The sequence below is a fragment of the Sphaeramia orbicularis genome, chromosome 12 (assembly GCF_902148855.1).
Source record: "Sphaeramia orbicularis chromosome 12, fSphaOr1.1, whole genome shotgun sequence".
Taxonomy (NCBI): Eukaryota; Metazoa; Chordata; class Actinopteri; order Kurtiformes; family Apogonidae; genus Sphaeramia; species Sphaeramia orbicularis.
This window is the reverse complement of record NC_043968.1, coordinates 2,066,128-2,091,248: the sequence shown is the minus strand read 5'-3', so window position 1 is coordinate 2,091,248 and position 25,121 is coordinate 2,066,128. Positions and strand designations below refer to the sequence as shown.

Sequence of the window (25,121 nt, the reverse complement as noted above, 5' to 3'; positions counted from 1 at the left end):
ATGTCCAATATTCCTAATATGTCCAATATGTCTAACATGTCCAATATGCCTAATATGTTTAATATGTCCAATATGTTCAATACGTCCAATATGCCTAATATGTCTAATATGTCCAATATGCCTAATACATCAGACGTCCAATATGTCCAATATGCCTTATATGTCTAATATGTCCAATATGCCTAATACATCAGACGTCCAATATGTCCAATATGCCTTATATGTCTAATATGTCCAATATGCCTAATACATCAAATATGTCTGATATGCCCAATATGTCTAATATGTCCAATATGTCCAATACAACTTATGTCTAATATGTCCAATACAATTTATGTCTAATACATCCAATATGTCCAATATGTCTAATATGTCTAATAAGTCTTGTCTGTGTTCGCAGCTCCGTGGCCGAGCAGCTGAAGCGAGGGGAGACGGTGCAGGCGGAGGCGTTCGACAGCGTCACCATCTACTTCAGTGACATCGTGGGCTTCACGTCCCTGTCTGCAGAGAGCACGCCCCTGCAGGTCCGACAGCACGGCGCTCATATTTACGCTGAGCTTTCACAGGTCGCACCCATGAACCAAACAGCAGCGTGACAAAGCCAGACCCAGACAGGAACATGAACAGGAAAACCAATTATCCAGACCAATCTAAAAGACATTTGAACGCCTCCATTCAAGGACAGACGTTCAGACGCTGATTAAACATGAGTGGAAGGACGGCAAATTATCCCTAAATGCACAAAAATACTGTTTGTTCTTTTTAAAAATACACAAAGTGAAAGAAGGAGGTGGAAGGTTTTTATGGGGATGATTAATAAATCTGTAATTATCAGCAGAAATGTCAACGTTACTGTTTCTGTTCAGTTTAAAGCGTCTGGTCCGAAGTGAAAAACAACAAAAGTACGATTATTTATGATCAGAACAAGAGGAAAATGAAAAATACATATAAAGATAAAGCATTTAGAACCATTAAAATAACCAAATGCATGTTTAAGATCCAAACAGGAGAAGCAGGAAGTACAATAATGAAAAATATGAAAGTGTTTGATCTGCTTTGATAGTTTTATTATCAGTGACATTTGATGCTGATTGTTCACAGACACAGATTTACACCATGAAGAGGTTTTATTTGTAACAACAAACTGAAGAAGAAACATTTGAATACATCTGCATGAACTCATCATTAAACACAGATTAAATACAAAGGAATAGGAATAGGTTTTACACACAACAGAAAAGATACCAAAACAATACTACTACTATTACTTCTACTACCTCTACTACTACTACTACTACTATAACTTCTACTACTACTACTATAACTTCTACTACTACTACTATTACTACTACTATTACTTCTACTACCTCTACCACCACCACTACTACTACTACTACTACTACTACTAATATTAATAATAATAATAATAATAATAATAATAATAATACTTCTACTACTACTACTATTACTATTATTTCTACTACCATTACTACTATTATTACTTCTACTACTACTACTACTACTACTACTACTACTATTACTTCCACTACTATTACTTCTACTACTACTACTACTATTACTATTACTTCTACTACTACTACTATTACCTCTACTACTACTACTACTACTTTTACTATTACTTCTACTACTACTACTACTACTTCTATTATTACTTCTACTACTACTACTACTACTACTACTATTACTGCTACTATTACTTCTACTACTGTTACATCTACTACTACTACTACTACTACTACTATTACTTCTACAATTAGAATACTACTATTATTTCTACTACTATTACTTTTACTACTACTACTACTACTACTTCTACTATTACTTCTACTACTACTACTACTACTATTACTTCTAGTACCACTACTATTACTTCTACTACCACTACAATTACCTCTACTACTATTACTACTACTACTACTACTCCTACTACTACTACTACTGCTATTACTACTACTACTACTATTGCTTCTACAACTTCTACTACTATTACTTCTACTACTACTACTATTAATAGTAGTAGTAATAGTAGAAGTCTACTATTTCTACTACTATTATTTCTACTACTATTACTTCTACTACTACTACTACTACTACTTCTACTACTATTACTACTTCTACTCCTACTACTATTAGTACTACTGCTACTATTACTTCTACTACTACTACGACTACTACTACTACTTCTACTCCTACTACTATTAGTACTACTGCTACTATTACTTCTACTACTACTTCGACTACTATTACTTCTACTACGACCACTACTACTCCTATTACTTCTACTCCTACTACTATTAGTACTACTGCTACAATTACTTCTACTATTATTTCTACTCCTACTACTATTAGTACTACTGCTACTATTACTTCTACTACTACTTCTACTACTATTACTATTACTACTCCTCCTCCTTATCCTACTACTTGTTCTACTACTGATGTTAAAATATGTTGAAATGTGAATGATGTAATCAGAAAAAGACACAGTGACACAAAAATGAACAGAAGTAATAAATGAAAATAAGACATAAAAAGACAAACTACCTCAAAGACGTCACATGTTGCAGTTCCTTTTAACCGTCATCATACTTTTAACATTAGATAAGATGCTCGGTTGTAAATCCTCGTTTCTGATTTCGTCGAGAGCTGCTTCAAAAACGAGCTGAAAGTGTAAAAGGTTCAGTTCCTGCTCCTCCTTCAACCCCTGGATGAGAGTCTCCAAATGTACGCTCCGTCGCGGTGTAACGTGACTCAACTCTGCGTCAACACACACACTCTGCCCTCTTATCAGCCGTACTATTTACAGGTCCAGTGTGTGTGGGAACGATGAGACACACAGTAGGTAGAGGAGGGCACTTGAACGCATCACCAGGAAAACACACACCAACACACACGTTCAAACTCATGACAGTACTGGGTTTGTTTGTTGTTCTGAGAAGGTGCGTTGTCCTTCGTCCATGTTCAGATCCATTTAATATTCAGTCTTTCATCACACTAACCCCCAGAACTGACAGCCAATCAAATGTCAGGATTGTCCTCCAGGTACTTGGTCAGGTTCTCCATTAAAAACATCATTTATGTACTTTTACATCAACAACAAAAATAAACAGCCTTTTGTAAATTCAGTGGACGTTAGAGGGTCTTAGGCCTGCCCCATCTGTTTACTACTACTACTACTACTACTACTACTACTACTACTACTACTATTACTACTACTACTACTACTACTACTACTACTACTATTACTACTATTACTACTACTACTACTACTACTACTACTACTACTACTACTATTACTACTACTACTACTACTACTACTACTACTTCTACTATTACTACTACTACAATTACTACTACTACTACTACTATTACTACTACTACTACTACTACTATTACTACTACTACTACTACTACTACTACTATTACTACTACTACTACTACTACTATTACTACTACTACTACTACTACTACTACTACTATTACTACTACTACTACTACTACTACTTCTACTATTACTACTACTACAATTACTACTACTACTACTACTATTACTACTACTACTACTACTTCTACTACTACTACTACTACTACTTCTACTATTACTACTACTACAATTACTACTACTACTACTACTACTACTACTACTACTACTACTACTATTACTACTACTACTACTACTACTACTACTTCTACTATTACTACTACTACAATTACTACTACTACTACTACTATTACTACTACTACTACTACTACTACTATTACTACTACTACTACTACTACTACTACTACTATTACTACTACTACTACTACTACTACTATTACTACTACTACTACTACTACTACTACTACTATTACTACTATTACTACTACTACTACTACTACTACTACTACTATTACTACTACTACTACTACTACTACTACTTCTACTATTACTACTACTACTACTATTACTACTACTACTACTACTACTACTTCTACTATTACTACTACTACAATTACTACTACTACTACTACTATTACTACTACTACTACTACTACTACTACTACTACTACTACTACTACTATTACTACTATTACTACTACTACTACTACTACTACTACTACTACTATTACTACTACTACTACTACTACTACTTCTACTATTACTACTACTACAATTACTACTACTACTACTACTATTACTACTACTACTACTACTACTATTACTACTACTACTACTACTACTACTATTACTACTACTACTACTACTACTATTACTACTACTACTACTACTACTACTACTACTATTACTACTACTACTACTACTACTACTACTACTTCTACTATTACTACTACTACAATTACTACTACTACTACTACTATTACTACTACTACTACTACTTCTACTATTACTACTACTACAATTACTACTACTACTACTACTACTATTACTACTACTACTACTACTACTACTATTACTACTACTACTACTACTACTACTATTACTACTACTACTACTACTACTACTACTACTATTACTACTCCTGGTACTACTACTCCTAGTATTACTTCTACTACTCCTATTACTATTACTACTACTACTACTACTCCTACTACTCCTAGTACTACTGCTACTACTACCATTACTACTTCTATTCCTACTACTCCTACTGCTACTACTCCTATTACTACTACTACTACTACTACTACTACTACTACTCTCCCTACTACTCCTAGTGCTACTGCTACTTCTTCCGTTACTACTACTACTACTACTACTCCTAGTATTACTGCTACTACTCCTATTACTACTACTATTACTACTACTACTCTTCCTACAACTCCTAGTACTACGATTACTACTACTACTACTACTACTACCATTACTATTACTCCGACTACTACTCCTACTACTCCTAGTACTACTGCTACTACTCCTATTACTACTACTACTACTACTCTTCCTACCACTCCTACTACTCCTAGTACTGCTACTACTACTCCTTTTACTACTGTTACTTCTACTATTACTTCTACTGCTTCTACTCCTACTACTCCTAGTACTGCTACTACTACTCTTCTTTCTACTCCTACTTCTGCTACTACTCCTACTCCTAGTACTACTACAACTACTGCTACCATTACTACTACTACTTTTACTAGTCCTAGTACTACTACTACTACTACTACTACTACTACTACTACTACTACTACTACATTACCCATTACTACTACTACTCCTAGTACTGCTACTACTACCACTCCTCTTTCTACTCCTACTTCTACCACTCCTCCTCATCCTACTACTCCTTCTCCTCCTACTCCTAGTACTACTACTACCATTACTACTACTACTTTTACTACTTCTAGTTCTACTAGTACCACTACTACTATTACTACTCCTAGTACTGCTACTACTACTACTCTTCTTTCTACTCCTACTCCTACTCCTACTTCTCATCCTACTACTTCTCCCCCTCCTCCTACTACTACTACTACTACTGTAACTACTCCTACTACTGCTACTACTACTCCTCTTTCTACTACTCCTCCTACTCTTCCTCCTCCTAGTACTACTACTACTATTACTACTACTCCTAGTACTACTACTACTACTCTTCCTCCTCCTCCTCCTAGTACTACTACTACTACTACTCTTCTCCCTCCTCCTCCTAGTACTACTACTACTAGTACTACTACTCTTCTTCCTCCTCCTCCTCCTAGTACTACTACTACTACTACTACTCTTCTTTCTACTCCTCCTCCTCCTCCTAGTACTACTACTCTTCTTCTTCCTCCTCCTCCTCCTAGTACTACTACTACTACTCTTCTTTCTACTCCTCCTCCTCCTCCTAGTACTACTACTCTTCTTCTTCCTCCTCCTCCTAGTACTACTACTACTACTACTCTTCTTCCTCCTCCTCCTCCTCCTCCTCCTCCTAGTACTACTACTACTACTACTACTACTCTTCTTTCTACTCCTCCTCCTCCTCCTCCTCCTCCTAGTACTACTCCTACTCTTCTTCCTCCTCCTCCTCCTCCTCCTCCTAGTACTACTACTACTACTACTACTACTACTCTTCTTTCTACTCCTCCTCCTCCTCCTCCTCCTCCTAGTACTACTCCTACTCTTCTTCTTCCTCCTCCTCCTCCTCCTAGTACTACTACTACTACTACTACTACTACTCTTCTTTCTACTCCTCCTCCTCCTAGTACTACTCCTACTCTTCTTCCTCCTCCTCCTCCTCCTAGTACTACTACTACTACTACTCCTACTCTTCTTCTTCCTCCTCCTCCTCCTCCTAGTACTACTACTACTACTACTACTACTCTTCTTTCTACTCCTCCTCCTCCTCCTCCTCCTCCTAGTACTACTCCTACTCTTCTTCCTCCTCCTCCTCCTCCTAGTACTACTACTACTACTACTCCTACTCTTCTTCCTCCTCCTCCTCCTCCTAGTACTACTACTCCATAACTTGTTTTCATATGAGTGAATCTTCTGTGTTGGTCTACTCCATTGTTTCCTTTTGGACACAGTCCGTTCATAGTTTCTGTTCCTCATCATTAACCTTCTCCAAACTCATGTGTGTTTGTCAACAGGTGGTCACGCTGCTCAACGACCTCTACACCTGCTTCGACGCCATCATTGATAATTTTGACGTGTACAAGGTGAGTCCAGATCAGGTCTATGATGCGTATAAATATCCATTTTCCTGGTGTTTTACTGGTAGTACCCCTCCTGTCCTGCAGGTGGAGACCATCGGTGACGCCTACATGGTGGTGTCGGGTCTGCCGGTGCGGAACGGGAAACTCCACGCACGAGAAATCGCAGGAATGTCTCTGGCTTTGTTAGAACAGGTGAAGACGTTCAAGATCCGACACCGACCCAACGACCAGCTGAGACTCAGGATAGGAATACACACAGGTACTGAGAATACACACAGGTACTAGGAATACACACAGGTACTAGGAATACACACAGGTACTGAGAATACACACAGGTACTAGGAATACACACAGGTACTAGGAATACACACAGGTACTGAGAATACACACAGGTACTAAGAATACACACAGGTACTAGGAATACACACAGGTACTAAGAATACACACAGGTACTAGGAATACACACAGGTACTAGGAATACACACAGGTACTAGGAATACACACAGGTACTGAGAATACACACAGGTACTAAGAATACACACAGGTACTAGGAATACACACAGGTACTAAGAATACACACAGGTACTAGGAATACACACAGGTACTAAGAATACACACAGGTACTAAGAATACACACAGGTACTAGGAATACACACTGATACTAAGGATACACACAGGTACTAAGAATACACACAGGTACTAGGAATACACACAGGTACTAAGAATACACACAGGTACTAAGAATACACACAGGTACTAGGAATACACACTGATACTAAGGATACACACAGGTACTAAGAATACACACAGGTACTAAGAATACACACAGATACTAAGAATACACACAGGTACTGGGAATACACACAGGTACTAAGAATACACACAGGTACTAAGAATACACACAGGTACTAGGAATACACACTGATACTAAGGATACACACAGGTACTAAGAATACACACAGGTACTGGGAATACACACAGATACTAAGAATACACACAGGTACTAAGAATACACACAGGTACTAAGAATACACACAGGTACTAAGAATACACACAGGTACTGAGAATACACACAGGTACTAAGAATACACACAGGTACTAGGAATACACACAGGTACTAAGAATACACACAGGTGCTAGGAATACACACAGGTACTGAGAATACACACAGGTACTAAGAATACACACAGGTACTAGGAATACACACCGGCACTAAGAATACACACAGGTACTAGGAATACACACCGGCACTAAGAATACACACAGGTACTAGGAATACACGCAGGTACTAAGAATACACACAGGTACTAAGAATACACACAGGTACTAGGAATACACACAGGTACTAAGAATACACACAGGTACTGAGAATACACACAGGTACTAAGAATACACACAGGTACTAGGAATACACACCGGCACCAAGAATACACACAGGTACTAAGAATACACACAGGTACTGAGAATACACACAGGTACTAAGAATACACACAGGTACTAGGAATACACACAGGTACTAGGAATACTCACAGGTACTGAGAATACACACAGGTACTAAGAATACACACAGGTACTAAGAATACACACAGGTGCTAGGAATACACACAGGTACTAAGAATACACACAGGTGCTAGGAATACACACAGGTACTAAGAATACACACAGGTACTAGCACTTGTACCACTAGCACTAGTACTTGTACCACTGGGGCTGTACTTTTACCTAAACAAAGTACTAATAACTACTACTACTACTACTAACACTACTACTACAACTACAACGGATCAGGAGGTACTAGGAATACACACAGGTACTAGCACATCACAGTACTTGTACCACTGGGGCCATACTTTTACCTAAACAAAGTACTACTACCTACTACTACTAACACTACTACTACAACTACAACAGATCAGGAGGTACCAGGAATACACGCAGGTAGTACCACATCGGAGTACTTTTACCACAGGGGTCGTACTTTTACCTAAGCAAAGTACTACTACTAACACTACTACTACCAACACTACTACAATGGATAAGGAGGTACTAGGAATACACAGGTACTAGCACATTGCTGTACTTTTACCTCTGGGGTCGTAGTTTTACCTAAACAAAGTACTACTACTAACACTACTACAATGGATCAGGAGGTACTAAGAATACACACAGGCATTAGCACATCACAGTACTTTTACCACTGTGTCGTACTTTTACTTAAACAAAGCACTACTACTAACACTACTACTACTACTACTACGAACACTACTACGACTACAACTACTATTACTTTTGCCTAAATCATCAAATACTCCATTTCTGGTTAAGTTTCACATGTTTCCTAAAAAAAATCGTGGAAAAAATGCCGTTATTTTAGGACTGTGACGATTTGAGTGTTTTTATACTTCTGATGAGTATTTTTATGGTATAGTTTGTGTACTTTCACTGCAACAACATGATAATTAAAGAAATATACATCATTAAAGATAGTTAAACATGAGTAAGTGTGTAAAAATCTGGTTGTATTGGTTGAACCTGCTGCTGTTTGTTGTGTTTTTGCAGCTGCTGTTGCTTTAACAGGTGTTTCTGTGCGTGTTCTCTTCATCCTCCATCAGCTCACATGTGACTTATAACTTCCTGTGTGGATACCAGTGAACCGTCTGGACATAAACACTCTGGATGTTTTATCTGGGTCTGTCTGCTGCGTTTAGCCCGGTGTCATCGATGACAGTATTTAGACTGCATCGTCTCATGTTTATGTTCGTATCCAGACACTTGACCCGCGGCAGAAATGGACGTTTGAGTGTTGAGCGTAGGCTGGCACTCAGCGCCGTCGCTCATTTCCAACACTCACGCCTGTCGTCCTGTATAAAAACAACTTCAGTGAGGCGCTGCTGTGGTGACGGACGCTCCTGCAGGTCAGAGGTGCCGGTGTTTCCGCTGTGAAACTATATTTATCTGGTGTTTTCCAGGTCCGGTGTGTGCTGGGGTGGTGGGTCTGAAAATGCCCCGCTACTGTTTGTTTGGGGACACGGTCAACACGGCCTCTCGAATGGAGTCCAACGGAGAGGGTGAGTGTCTGTCACTGCAGGTTTACTGCTACGTCCACACTGTCTGTCCATGTTCTAGCACATGTCACAGCACATGCCAGAATATCAACAACACATTTAAAACCATTTGTATTTAGTTTGTGTATTTGTAACCGCTGGTGACAGGTTCCTCTTTATCTACACACTACAAGGTCAAATCTTCAAAGAGCAAGTAAAGAATTAAATATCTAGGGGTGGGCAAAAAAAAAAAATCTAATAATTATTTTTTTTTATTTCCCAATAACAATAATCAGACGATGTCCTTTAAAATGTGAATTTCTTTCTTTTTTTCGTTTTTTTTTTTGTTTGTTGTTTTTTTTGGGTTTTTTTACAAAAAATGTTGTAAAACTCTACTTTCTTACCAGGACATCTATGGATAGACACAGCGTTTCAGAACAACAGCTCTTGTTTGTTTTTTGAAGTGCTTCATACATCTTCTACAAAACATGCAGGGGGGGGGCAGTAGCTATGTATGTGTGGGGCGGGTGGGGGGCAGTTGGAGTCACCACGAGACTGAATCAATGTCTGCTGATTGGCTTCGGCCAGTGAGGTGTTGTTTTTTTTTTTTTTTTTTTTTATTGTTGCAGCCTAAAATGCCTGATTTTGCAGCAGCTTTTCCAAAAAATTGCGTTGAAAGTTGCAATGATTTGAGGCTTCTTTTATTAAAGTGACAGGAACATGTGCATTTGCAAATTACCTATTTTAAACAAAACAGGCTTTTTTTCATTCATTCATTCATTTATTTGTTTTGAGCAGAAGAAAAAAATTAAACATTTTTTTGTGTACAAGGAATTAATATCAGAGCACATACATTAATAAATAAAGGTGATCAAGACAAAATATCAATTGCCATGTACACTGGTAAAAACAAAATAAATTCAATATGTACTGCTTAAAAAGCAGTGAATGTGATGACGTACATGTCACGTAGAGGGGGTGGGCGAAAAGCCCTAAGGTGATTGGTCAAATTTGCAGAAAATTTGCGGTGAGTGGTTGAATTTGCATTAATAGTTGCGATCACAACATCGCAAATTCCTGGAGGGACTGATATATATATATATATATATATATATATATATATATATATATATATATATATATATATATATATATATATATATATATATACACATACAGTGCTGTGCAGTGCTAAAGTTTTAGGTGGCCTTTAGATGAGTTGTTATTGCAGCTTTGAAATGAAAATGCATATTTATTTCTCAGTCAGATGCAACAAGAACATACAGGAAATATGTGCACAGCCTTAAAAGACAACAAAAAAAAACAAAAAACAACAGAACCAAATGGGTTGTAAAGGTTAAAGTCAGTATTTAGTTTGACCCCTGACCCCATGACAAGAAGCAGCACAAACTGTTAGAAATATCTGGCATGTGTTGAATGAAACCTAGATATATATAAATATAAAAGAGTAACATAAAAGGAAGAGGGACACATATATTATTAATAATATTTTAGGGAGAGGGGGTGGATGAAGTTTCGTCCATAATCAGAGTAAAAAAACATCCCCCAGCTGAGAAAAACTAAACCTACAGACAGACAGAGACCCTCCTCTAAGGTTCTACGTGGACTAGAACAGTAGAACACGTCCCACTGAATCTGAATAAACACAAATCCATGCAGATGTTCTGAGCGCTCACATCTTTCAGTGTTTGTACAGAAACGTCCTCTGGTTCAAATGTGATTTCGCAGCTGAATTTAAGACTGGGCGCTGCTGAGTCCAATCCCTCCGTCCTGACATTTCTGTTTCTAACTGGCAGTGACAGGAACTCGTGTTATGAAACTGCGGTTGGATTTTTGCGAGCCAATCATCAGATGTATTGATTAAGTGCTGAGCTGCTTCCTGTACTGTGCCTCCTCTGGTAAATAATTGATAGCACTTACAGCTCGGGGTCCTCAGCCGGTGATAAACGGTGCAGCCTGCAGCTTCACCGGCTGGACTCCCGTCTCACATCTCTGCTCTGTGTGCATTAATTGGACACAACAGTTCAGATTTTATCACAGTCGGCGTTTCATCGTCTCCTCCTCCAGTTTCCTCTGCCGTGCATTCGATAAAAGCAGCGTAATCATCCTTTAAACACATGTTGAAATGCTGTTTTTGTTTTTGTTTCAGCCTTGAAGATCCACCTTTCATCAGCCACCAAAGAAGTTCTGGATGAATTCGGTTACTTCGATCTCCAGTTACGAGGAGACGTAGAAATGAAGGTAAAAACTGATATAAACGTCAGAAAATGACGCAGATACAACTTCATTCATCCCTGAAACTGAAGAGCTCAATTTGAAACAAATATTTGGCTTTAATTCACACAATTATGGTTATTTAGAATTTTTTTTTTTAAAGTTCAAGCTAATTTTTTTGGGGAATTTTTCAAATGGATCTAGATTCACATATTTTAAAGTAGAAAAGTAACAAAAAAGACAATCTGTTGATGCAGTTTCTCAGTTACCGACATAGAATTTATGTAAACATTGACTGCCATGTTGGTTTCATAGAAACAAGTGGGTGGAGTTAGAGAAGAGTGATGGACCTTATTGAAAACCCCACCCACATCCACTGACAGTGTCATAATAGACCTCGCCCACATCCACCGACAGCATCATAATAAACCCCACCCACATCCACCGACAGCATCATAATAAACCCCACCCACATCCACCGACAGCATCATAATAAACCTGACTTGAATTTCAAATATTTATCTTGAAAGATCTTTGTATTTGTGATCTGTCACCAGTCATAAGTGTTTGCTCCTGGAGGATTCTGTTGGGTTTCTGTAAACTGACTTAAAGTCTGGTTTCAACCAACTCTGTATGTAAAGCGTCATAACTTATGTTATGATTTGGCGTTATATAAATAAAATTTAATTGATTGATTGTTTATTTAATTATTGAGACTTAATCTTGTTCAGATTATTTGACTTGTTCCAAGAATTTTCATCTTGAACTACCCTGAATTTTAAATAATATTTATAATAAAACCAGCTCCATTGCTGGGGGATGAGTATGAGGGACACAGGAACTGTTTACCCTCAAGAAATTTGGACTTGTTTTATGCAGTTGTGAAATAAATACACATCTACTGAGTCATTACATCTTCATACAACTCTCTCTCTCTCTCTCTCTCTCTCTCTCTCTCTCTCTCTCTCTCTCTCTCTCTCTCTCTCTCTCTCTCTCTCTCTCTATATATATATATATATATATATATATATATATATATATATATAAATCTTACTATGACGACTTGAAACAAGTATATACACTTAAAATATGAATTGTATCATTCCGTAATCCTTAGATAATATTGTGTTATTTTAAGAAAACTTGATAAGTGCAGTTTTCTTCCTGCACTGGCAGATAATTCTACTGGAAATAAGACACTTTAACCCAATAATGACTTAAATTTTCTTGTTTTTTACAGGCTTTTTTTTTTTTTTTTTTTTGCAGTGTGGTAATTAACGTCCAGATATTGAAAGTTAAGTTGTTCCTGGAAAAAAAAAAGGCATTTTCTGACATGTTCATTGCAAAAAAAAAAAAAAAAAAACATAAATAAATCTAAAGGGCCTGTTTTAATGGTGGTAGTTAAAGGGTTAAAGGTATATTCTTCTTGAAATATGAAATATGAATTGTATCATTCTGTAATCCTTAAATAATATTGTGTTATTTTTAGAAAACCTGATAAGTGCAGTTTTCTTCCTGCACTGGCAGATAATTCTACTGGAAATAAGACACTTTAACCCAAAAATGAGTTTAATTTTCTTGTTTTTGAACAGGCTTTTTTTTACAGTGTGGTAATTAATGTACAGATATTGAAAATTACGTTCTTCCTGGAGAAAAAGGCATTTTCTGACACTTTTATTGAAAAAAAAAGCATACATAAATGTAAAGGGCCTGTTTTCGTGGTGGTAGTTAAAGGGTTAGACCAGGACTCTTCACTGGTTTCACCTTCTTTGTGATTCTTTGTGACTCTGCTCAGATTTCCTCTGTTTTGTGAATGAGTGTGACTGTAAACACTGTGGCTGCAGCGTTTCCACGGTCACCCTTAACTGAAGGACAGTCTTTTAGAGGATATTACCACTAACCCCACCCCCTCCTCCCCCTCCACCCCCACCCCTCCCCCATTCTGACTTCATCTCCATTGATGAACCTATTGATTTCTGTGTCTTTCCAGGGCAAAGGCAAAATGAGAACCTATTGGCTTCTTGGGGAGAAGACTGATGTGTATGTTATCTGAGAGGCAGTGTCCAGGACCAGCAGCAGCAGCAGCACAAGCTCCTCTACTTTATTTGTTCTAGAATAAGTCCTTTATGGGTGGTGGAAAAGCGCCCGTCCACAAACAGCGGAGGGAATCCAGGTATATTTATTACCTGTTTATTGTAACTGCGAGAAAGAGGAAAAACAAAAAAAAAAAAGAACAAAAATGTAAAAGTTGTTTTTGTATGAAGAACCTTTCTGTCCTGAGAGTGAGTACTTTTCACTGATAAAATCTTATTTTTGTGCTTTCTATATTAAGATTTGTATTGTATTTGGAAGTCAATGATGTATGAATATTTCCTTGAAACATCCTCGGAGGGTTGGAGGCGAAGGCCGACGTCACTGCAGGGTTCCGACACACACACCACAAGACCATATGTATATATGTATATCCAGGATACTGTAAGATATTTTGTTCAATAAACTGAGTAAAACACTCTTTTTTTTTCCATTTCTGGACCCGGCAGTATTTTTAATCTTTGGGGTTTTGTTTTCGCATTCATTTATTGATGTTTGTGGTGTAACGTGAGCAGCCGGTGAAAGGCCCATCAAGGCCGTTTTCTTTAATTTCTCTGTGAGAGAATCTGGGCCAGATCCTCCTGATAATACTGAGCAAACGTCTGCAAGTTTAACCCAGAAAGCATTTATAAATGACTTTGTGTTGTCCCTTCAGAAACACTGCACGTCCTGCTGGAGTCATTTTGGAGGCAGGAAGTGATGAGGGCTGATGGAGGGAGGCGCTGAGTTCAGGGACAGTTGGCTAAAAGAAGCTGAACCGATGGAGGCGGTGAGTTCAGGGACAGTTCGCTAAAAGAAGCTGAAATGTAGGGGCCTCGTCTACACGATGACAGGTTTAGACAAGTGCAGATTTACGAAAGAAAGAAAGAAAGAAAGAAAGAAAGAAAGAAAGAAAGAAAGAAAGAAAGAAAGAATATAAAAATCAATATATCACAGATTACAGATTTCCAGAAGAAAGAAAGAAAGAATATAAAATCAAACTATCACAGATTACAGATATAGAGGAAAGAAAGAAAGAAAGAAAGAAAGAAAGAAAGAAAGAAAGAAAGAAAGAAAGAAAGAAAGAAAGAAAGAAAGAAAGAAAGAAAGAAAGAATATAAAAATCAATATATCACAGATTACAGATTTCCAGAAGAAAGAAAGAAAGAAAGAAAGAAAGAATATAAAATCAAACTATCACAGATTACAGATATAGAGGAAAGAAAGAAAGAAAGAAAGAAAGAAAGAAAGAAAGAAAGAAAGAAAGAAAGAATCAAACTATCACAGGAATAAAATCAAGAGAAAAGTCCAAATGAAATTATGAGAGTAAATTTTTTAAATGTTTAGGAAAAAAATTCAAATATCAGAAGAATAAAGTTGATAAAAATGTCTGAGGATTGCCAGAATAAAGAAGTAAAGCTTCAAGAAAATAGTCACACAATGAGGATGAAAAAAATGAAATATTACAAGAATAAAGTTTAAATATTCAAAGGAAAAAATCAGTTGAAAAAAATGTAAAATACTACAAGAAAAAACGTAAGTTAAAACAAACTGAGTTTTTATTGTTTGAACTTTTTTTTTCTTTACATTCTTTTGTATTTCATCAACCTGAGCCATAAACAAAAATATCAAATCCTCAATAACTGTCATGTATTTTTAACCCTTTAAATGTCATGTTTGTAATGGAAACAAACTATATGTTTGATGAAAAAAAGACCTTTTTTTTTTTTTACAATATTCTCCATAAAAATTTGATCACTTATCTTTTATTTTTTCCTCCTGTCATCTGTCAGTGATTAACACCAACACTGGTTCATATTATTATTATTTTTGGCTTTAGGTCAAATGTTAAATGTTAAATGTGTCAGTGTGTATCAAGGTTCTAATAGTTTTGGATTTTTCATTATAGTTTAGTTTTATTTAGTTTTGACTTTTTTTTCTCTAATTCAGTTCGTTTTAATTCGTTTTTAGAGCAGGTTTGCTAGTTTTTATTAGTTTTTGTTATTTTCTAAATGCTTAGTTTTAGTTTAGATTTAGTTTGGTTTTTTTTAAAATATATTTTCTCTTCTTCTCTGTCGTCATATTCAAATAAATCCCAGACAGGACTCTGCTGCTTTCTTCCAACTTTAGTCTCCATGTTTCCAGGTAGAGTGGGGACCAGAAGACGACTGGAAACCACAAGTGACGAGAAGTGACGGACCGATAAATATCATATGGTGCCAGCAGCTGAAATTGCTTGAGGGAAATAAATCAATTTTATATCAATCCGACATTGACAAATACGAAAATGAAGGGAATTTTATCCATAATTTTTATACGTTCTAGTTAGTTTTGTAAACACACAATACAGTTTCAGTTAGTTATCGTTTTTTTCTTTTAATTATAGTTTTTATTTATTTCAGTTAACGAAAATGATTTTACTATTCTAGTTTTCGTCATTTCGTTAGTTTTTGTTAATGATAATAACGTTGGTGTGTATTTTTGTACTGACTTGGTAGAAGGGTGTTAGTGTAGGAATTTAACACTGTTTATTATGGGATGGTTTTAGTGGATGGATCAGAATTTTTTTTTTTTTAATTCAGGCAAAAATGAACAACTTTTGAATTCTGACCTAAAACAAACTGTAAATAATAACAATGTGAGCTTTAATAACATGAAGTGTAAAGTGTGTGTAATATGCTCACACAGATACCAGTTCATTATTTTTGTAATTAGCGTTTGTGTTCAAGGCTGTGACGAGGTGCAGCTGCAGTGTGTGTGTGTGTGTGTGTGTGTGTGTGTGTGTGTGTGTGTGTGTGTATTAGAAGGACATGGACTCTCATTAGTCGTCCATTAAACCATCGCTGTGTGTTTTCATCTCAGCAGGAGAACATGTTCTTCTTCTTCTTCTGCTGTAATTATCGCCCACCATCTCACACTGACACAGAGCGGAGGTTATTCCTGTTAACGCTCCTCTGACTGACCACGCCACTGCCGCCGCCGCCGCCGCCGTTTATCAAGCGCCATCTGAAGAAGTCAAACCTCAAAGCATTCTGGGTTTAGAGTCCAGACCTGAACCACAGATCTGGATCATTATTGATGAACGTCCAACACTGACGTCAGAGTTTTATTGATCATGTAAACAGGATCAGCTGATCGGATTCACAACAGCAGTAATCTGATTACAATAAATGACCTCTGACCCCAAGAAACAGCACAGTCACAAACATCTGACATGTTGAAGGAAACCTGCTGATTCGGATTAGTTTTGTTCATATTTGTTCAATTTATTGATTCATTTGTTCTTTTTGTTGATTATTTTGTTCATCTTGTTTGTTATTTTGCACATTTTTGTTCAATTTATTAATTGTTTTTTGGTTTTTTTATTATTATTTTGATTATTTTGGTCACGTTTAGTTACTTTGTTGATTATTTTACTCATTTTGTGATTAATTTGTTCTTTTTTTGGTCTTTTTTTTTGTTTTGTTAATTTTGTTAAATTTGTCCATTTTGTTGATTATTTTGTTAATTTTGTTGATTATTTTGTTAATTTTGTTGATTATTTTTGTAAATTTTCTTTGTTATTTTAAATTTTTTGTTCAATCTATTCATTATTATGTTCTTTTTGTTGATTATTTGACTCATTTGGTGATTAAGTTGTTCTTTTTTGGTCACTGTTTTTTGTTTTGTTAATTTTTGTTCAAGTTGTCCATTTTGTTGATTGTTTTGTTAATTTTGTTGATTATTTTTGTTAATTTTCTTCGTTATTTTGTTTGTTTTTGTTCAGTCTATTGATTATTTTGTTCTTTTGTTGATTATTTTACTCATTTTGTGATTAATTTGTTCTTTTTTGATCATTGGTTTTTGTTTTTTTGTGAATTTAGTTTTAATTTTTCGTCCAACGGCCCGAAGGTCCCATGGACTATTGGTATCAGTTGTCGTCCATCCATCCGTGAATAATTTTTCAAGAATCTTCTTCTCCAAAACCGTATGACAGAATGACTTGATGTAAACGGACTCAATAACCATTATCATCATCATCTTCTTCCTCATCTATCGGGCTCGTATTTCTATCGACTTCTAAGCCCTACTCTTCTGTTTTGGTCTCCACCCTCCTCTGAGAACCTCTGCTCTGTGTTTACAGAACGTACAGTTGATGTAAATACATTTGTCTTGGTTGTTTATGTCTGTGCATCATTCGAGGAGTGAATTCAATCCGTTCAGCTCAGTCGGACTGAGCGTACATATGGATTTCACCGACGAAAACCTCAAATGACCTGAAAACCGACACCGCAGAGGCCGAGCTGCACCGATCCGATGGCAGCTTCTAGAAACCAAAGATAATGTGGAGACGTGAGCTCGGCCCGACGCATCAAACAAACACTGTTTCTGCTGATAGTCAACGCTATAGTTCAATGTATATTTTCTTTGTGTTAGTGCAGTCAGTCCAAATTTACTCAACGAAGTCAAATCTCATAAGCTGGGATGCACCAATACCAGTTTTTCCAGACCGAGTACAAGTACAAGTACTTCCATCTGAGTAGGGCTGTGTATTGGCAAGAATCTGGTGATACGATACGAATCACAATACTAGGATCACGATATGATATATCATGATACTGTTAAAAAGCCAATTTTTTGTTTTTTGTTTTTTTTTAATGATTATTTCCTTAAAGAATTGAATTACACCAGAAATGTGCACAAATACTAAACACATTTTTATTTGATCACAACAGGATCTAATACTATATCACAAAATGTTCCTGTGTTCAAACTTGAATGATGTTTTACAGACATTACAGTTTCAGATCCTGTTCAAATGTTCATATTCTATTAGTTAAGAACGAACATCAGAACATTATTTTGTGCAATCCCAAGAAAGGAACTAACATCTGCCTCTCTCAGTAAAAAGTGCTTTTAGGATGCTTCAAACCACCACGACCTCCATTTGCATATAACTTGTGCAATAAGAGGGAAAAAAATAAAGGAAAAACATGAAGCAACAAGAAAAGCACTAGGAGAGTGCAGACCTCTGCCAAGACAGATCTGTCCCCCCCGATCACCACCAAAATGTTATCATTTCTTCCTTGTGCCAGTATCAACATTTCCTGAAAATTTCATGAAAATCCGTCCATAACTTTTTGAGTGATCTTGCTAACAAACAAACCCGCAAACACACAAAGCAAAGTGATCACAATACCTCCCAGCGGAGGTAAAAATGAACAAAAAAAACCTGATAAAATGAATAAAAATGAAACAAAATAATCAAAACGAATAAAATAATGAACAAAATAATCTAGTTTGATTCAACTCATAGATAGATTTACACAGAAAAAGTCATACCGCATCAACAATAAATAAATAAACGCAACGTGTAATAGCTAAGAATAAGTTAAATTAAAAAGAAAGTAGAATTAAAAGACAACATGCGTTTTGAATAAAGATTATGAAAATAAACAAAATGATGAAAATAGACAACAAAGCGATCAAAATAATCAACAATTTGAACACAATCGACAAAATGAGCAGAAATGATAAAATAAAAAAACAAAATAGTTCACAATTTGAACAAAATAATCTACAAAATGAGTAAAAATTATGAAAAAAATATATTATAAAAATAGACAACAAAATGAACTAAATAATATACAAAATGAGTACAAGTTATGAAAAAAAAAAAAAAAAGAATAAAATAATCAACAATTTGAACACTATAATAGATAGATTTACTTTATTAATCCCCAAGCCGAAATTCAAAATGTCAGATGTTTCTAATTGTTGTAAAAGTTAAAGACACTGTTTATCGTGACCTTTGACCCCATGACGTTTAGTTCATTTTTTGTTTTTTTTTTACTCTGTGTACATATTTTCAGTTGTTTTGTTGTTGTATCTGAAGAAACAAGAACGAGAAATAAAAATATAAGATTATTTCAAACAAAAAAACAACAAAGATAAAGGAGGGATCCAACTTTTCCGGAGTCGTGTGTTTGAACTTTTGACCTCAGTGTCATTCCGTCAGTTCATCAGTTCTGTTTTTATTAATAGTGATCAGATCTTTTTAGGTTTTCCAGATGAGTACGTACACTTAGTCTGACAGTGTTTATCTGAGGGTCGACTTCACTTCAACATAAAAAACCACGACACAGATTAAAGACAGGAAACAAATATTTAAATCACTGTATCGTGTTGCATTCTAAATGTTAAGAGCTCTCACATAAATTCTCTGTGAAACCTTATGTTTCACAGCGAAATTGGTTTCCTGTATCATCCCAAGAGATAATGAAATGTTTGGAGAGAGAAGCTGCATAAATATAGGCTAAAATTACTTGTCGCCATAGCTACCGCCTACTAATCCCATCTGAAAGCTCGGCGGGATCAGCGGCGGCTGAATTGCGTCTGATTGACAGAACACGTTTTGTATGTGAATCTGTAATGTCTTCACTACAATGTGTGTGGAAAGGTGGAGAAACACAGCGAGGGCCCTGATTGGACGCTGTTTGGTGATATGTTCAAGGACAATACGTGCATACTGGCTGTGTAGGAGGGAAACCGCAGCTTTTTGTTGCTCGCGAATGTTCGATTATAGTAATTATAGGTTTCAAAAGGCGACAGAAAATGATGAATGGAAACACGGCGACAAAAAAGGAGAAAAGTGGTGAAATAAAGTAAAACTCCGACAAATACAACCTGCTCCATTGACCCACATACTTTATATTCAACACTAGGGATCAAAATCAGCTCTGAAAATGTGCGAATTCAAGTTTCATTGTTTAGTTTATAAGTTTGTGGTCACTACTAATTTTATTTTATCTAGTAATTTACTTTATAACCTGTTTGAGCCAAAGGGAGCATGTAGATGTTGAAAAAAATAATAATAATTTAATTTAAAAAAATTTAAAAATTGGGGGGAAAAAAGAAAAGCAGAGGCCCTGCAATGGATCCTTGAGGAACTCCACTGGTTATTTTTGTTTGTTTGTCTGTAGTTACCTACAGACTTGAACCAGTTAAATACTGAGAATCGCACCTGAAAACCTGACTTTAGTGACAAGAAGTTGTGTTTACAAATGTCAATAAAGACAATGATGTGAATTCATATTTTATTGTTTAGTTTTTAAGTTTGTGGTCACTGCTAATTTTATTTTATCTAGTATTTTACCTCATAATTAAAACTTTTCTCATAAAGTACTTTTATACCAAGACGAGGTAAGTTTATTTGTCTTCAAAGAGCTAATTTAATCAGTGTATGTATTGGTCTATAGTCTCCTGGTGGTTATAGTTATGTAAATGTGTGTGTCATCTGCATAAATATGATAATATATGTTATTGATTACCATAGACTGAGCCAGAGGGAGCATGTAGATGTTAAAAAAAAAAAAAATTAATTAACAAAATAAAAATTGGGAGAAAAAAAAGAAAAGCAGAGGCCCTGCAATGGATCCTTGAGGAACTCCACTGGTCATTTTTGTTTGTTTGTTTGTTTGTTTGTTTGTAGTTACCTTCAGACTTGAACCAGTTAAATACTGCAGTTCCCACCTGAAAACCCGACTGGAAGACACCGAAACAGTTAGAGTTTAGGGTCGAGAAGTTGTGTTTACAAATGTCAACAAAGACGACGAACAAAGGACAAACGTCCGGCAACAAAACAGGAGAAAAGTGGTGAAATAAAGTAAAATTCCAACAAATACAACCTGCTCCGTTGACCCACATACTTTATATTCAACACTAGGGATCAAAATCAGCTCTGGCGACCAGGATTCCGGAACGCTATGGAAAAGGAACAACTCTCGTTCCATAACCAAGATGTGACATTTTGGTGACGGTGACCCCCGCACCAGAGAGGCAGCGGGCACATATGGAGGCACTGGCATCAATTCATGCCACTGGTGACACCCAAGGTTATTGTCGTTAACGAAAACTAACGAATTGACGAAAACTAGAATTGCAAAAACATTTTCGTTAACTGAAATAAATAAAAACTATAATTGAAAGAAAAAAAACATAACTGAAACTGTATTGTGTGTATACAAAACTAACTAGAACGTATAAAAATTATGGATAAAATTCCCTTCATTTTTGTTTTTGTCAATGTCCGATTGATACGAAAGCAGTTTATTTCCCTCAAGAAATTTTGGCTGCTGGCACCATATGACATTTAAGCGTCCGTCACTTGTGTTCACTTGTGGTTTCCAGTCGTCTTCTGGTCCCCACTCTACCTGGAAACATGGAGACTAAAGTTGGGAGAAAGCAGCAGAGTCCTGTCTGGGATTTAAATGAATAGCACGACAGAGAAGAAGAGAAAAGAGACGACAAAACTAAAACTAAACTAAAACTAAGCATTTAGAAAATATTGAAAACTAATAAAAACTATCAAACCTGCTCTAAAAACTAATTAAAACTAACTGAATAGGAGAAAAAAAGTCACAACTAAATAAAACTAAACTATAATGAAAAATCCTAAACTGTTATAACCTTGGTGCCGCCTTTGTGCCCCAGTATGAAAATGGCACAAAGCTGCAGCAGCACCAGCGGCACAAATCCATGCCAGTGCCTCCATATGTGCCCGCTGTCTCTCTGGTGCGGGGGGGGGGGGACGACATTACTGTGGACAGAGGCAGTAAATCCAGGTGTAGATTACTGCACAAAGGGAGAATGTGATTTTCCTTGGTCAGGATATGTACAGTCAGTCCAGCTGTGATTTACAAGGAGGACAATTAATACTGAACAAACAAGAACTGAAACTATGAATTATGAAAGAGCTGCAGCATCTGAAACTGACCACAGTGAACATGTGACAGATAAACAGAACCACAGTGCTGCAGTTTCACAACCACAGTTTGTGAATGGTCTCTCTCAAGTCACCATATATTTTTTACTAGTAAGTTGGGTTTTTTTTGTTGTTTTTTTGTTTTTTTTATCATCAATTAGTAGAAATTTCAGGCAACCCCATGTGAATTCCAGGTGACCCCACGTGGGGTTCCAACCCCAAGGTTGAAAAACACTGGGTTATTTGAATCTGTTTTGTTTGGATAGTTTGTAAATTTACCAACTATCCAAACAATCCAAATATTACCTCCTTGGCAGAGGTAATAATGCACCAAAGCCAGTGTTTTGGCTAATGTTTGACATGTCCAAAACTGATTTAAAAAAAAACAACAAAAAAAACAGCCGCACAACATTTGTTGTTTGGAAAATAACTTTTTTTGTGTATTTTTCATGAAAAAAACAGTGACTTCTAGTAGTATTTTTTCGGGTTGTTTGCATCTGTTTTGTTTGGATGGTTTGTGAATGTAAATATTTTCATAATTTAATGTTTTGTTTTTTTTTTTAGTAAAACAAAGAGATATTGTTGGATTTGTCATTATTTATAGGTTCTTACCTCCACCAAGGAGGTTATGTTTTCCTTTGGGTTTGTTTGTTTGTTTGTTTGTTTGTTTGTTTGTTTGTTTGTTTGTTTGTCTGTTAGCAAGATAACTCAAAAAGTTATAGAAGGATTTTCATGAAACTTTCAGGAAATGTTGATACTGGCACAAGGAACAAATGATTATCCTCCTGAGATCCAGGAAATGTCAGCAGAGTACAAGCTCTTTCTGTTATTTATTAAATAAGTACCTGTATTGGAAACATCATGATGCAACAGATTTTTCAGATGCAGTTTTTAAAAAATTTTTTTGGAATGTCCTGTGTGGCGGACAGTTTTCTTTTCTTTTTTTTTTGTTTTTTGTATAAAGTTGTGAAACAGAAAACCCATAGCTGGGTCTTATGTTTGACACCAGTGATTTATACTATTTACATGTCGTTTATATTTTTTATACATTTTGTATATTTTTCAAAACTGGAATAAATTTCGTTGAATCCCATATGTTAATACAGATGTATTTCACGTGTTACAACATTGTATCACATCATTTCGTTACGGTCGTCTCGTCAATTAATCATTTCTGAATTCAGTTTTCACAGAAGCTGTCGTTGCATTCCAGAGTAACACAAACTGCATCTTGGGATATTTACAGCCAAGTCTACACGAGTCACCAACCAGTGCATCCTTGGTTTAAGCTAGCAGACAAGAACAACATCCAGGTGTTCCATACGTTCTTGATTTGTGCGAACTTTCCATTGGAACAGAACTTGGACTGACTGACGACGTTTCACAAGAACAGAAGAACAGACGAGAACGCGTATTGAGGAACGGCCTCTGTCTTTAATGTGGCGTCCGGCTGAAGTCGTTGTGATGACGTCAGTTTTCCGACGGCGGCTCCGGTTCATCCAGACGCTCAGTGATGGGAGTACTGAAGTGAGACGACTTCCTGAACGGTGCGTTCAGGGACCGTACGGCAGTCACTCTCTGTGGCACAAAACACCCGAGAAAAAAAAACCACATTTAAGTTTTTATACTTCACATTAAATGAAGGAAACCCACTATATTTAAACCCATCATATGGAACTGAATGATAATAATGTATTTCAAACCCTTTTAAACAAGAACAGGACAATTAGTGCTTTAATTTTATGTTTAATTTATACTTTAAAGGAATACATTTTACATAAATTAAAGTGTTTTCCACTAATTTAAATGTGCTTTTAATCAATTAAAGCTGAAAACATTCAGTAATGGTGTGCTCTTTATGGAAGATGTGACTGGTTTCTTAACAGCTGAACTTCTTTTCACATTTACATTAGTTTCATATTCATTTTTATGTAACTTATTTTTTTATTTTATATAATTTAGTAGAGAATAGTTGTCCGTAAGATGCTGAATTCATCACTGTGTCACAGAGCCCAAGGTAACGTCTGGAAAAAGCTTTTACATCCGATTAACTGGAAGATAATACGGTGGGTTTTTTGTTTTTTTTGTTTATTTAATAAATAAGTTTGAACTGTTGTTGTGAACGTCGTACCCTCACAGGGAATGATGGGAAAACTGTGTGAATGCAGAGTGTCTAATCTTGCTGCTCTTGACCTTGGAGGATGAACACAACTCGTCTAAGAGCTGCTGCTTGTGTTGACATTTCACATGGAGCCATTAGTGACTTTTAGAGTGGTTTGAAAGACGAGGGAAGAGGAAAGCAAGAAAACAAGCACCAAAATCACTCTGTTACCTTTGATTTGTCTTCATTTTCTGCCTGATAA

The 25,121-nt window shown here is 36.2% G+C and overlaps 2 protein-coding genes across 2 annotated transcripts in view; one reads left to right on the top strand and one right to left on the bottom strand.

Moving 5' to 3' along the window:
* The window catches only part of LOC115430035 (atrial natriuretic peptide receptor 2), a 46,527-nt gene extending 32,063 nt beyond the window's left edge, over positions 1-14,464 (top strand). The window contains exons 5-10 of the mRNA XM_030149906.1: positions 401-524; positions 6,601-6,669; positions 6,751-6,925; positions 9,636-9,734; positions 11,881-11,972; positions 13,936-14,464. Of these exons, the coding sequence (XP_030005766.1) occupies positions 401-524; positions 6,601-6,669; positions 6,751-6,925; positions 9,636-9,734; positions 11,881-11,972; positions 13,936-13,998 (622 nt within the window). The 3' untranslated portion in view covers positions 13,999-14,464. The remainder of the gene's footprint in view (positions 1-400; positions 525-6,600; positions 6,670-6,750; positions 6,926-9,635; positions 9,735-11,880; positions 11,973-13,935) is intronic.
* A 9,764-nt stretch (positions 14,465-24,228) lies between these two features.
* Positions 24,229-25,121, bottom strand: part of spag8 (sperm associated antigen 8) — a 12,084-nt gene continuing 11,191 nt past the window's right edge. Inside the window, exon 5 of the mRNA XM_030149901.1 lies at positions 24,229-24,336. Coding sequence (XP_030005761.1) covers positions 24,229-24,336 — 108 coding nt within the window. The remainder of the gene's footprint in view (positions 24,337-25,121) is intronic.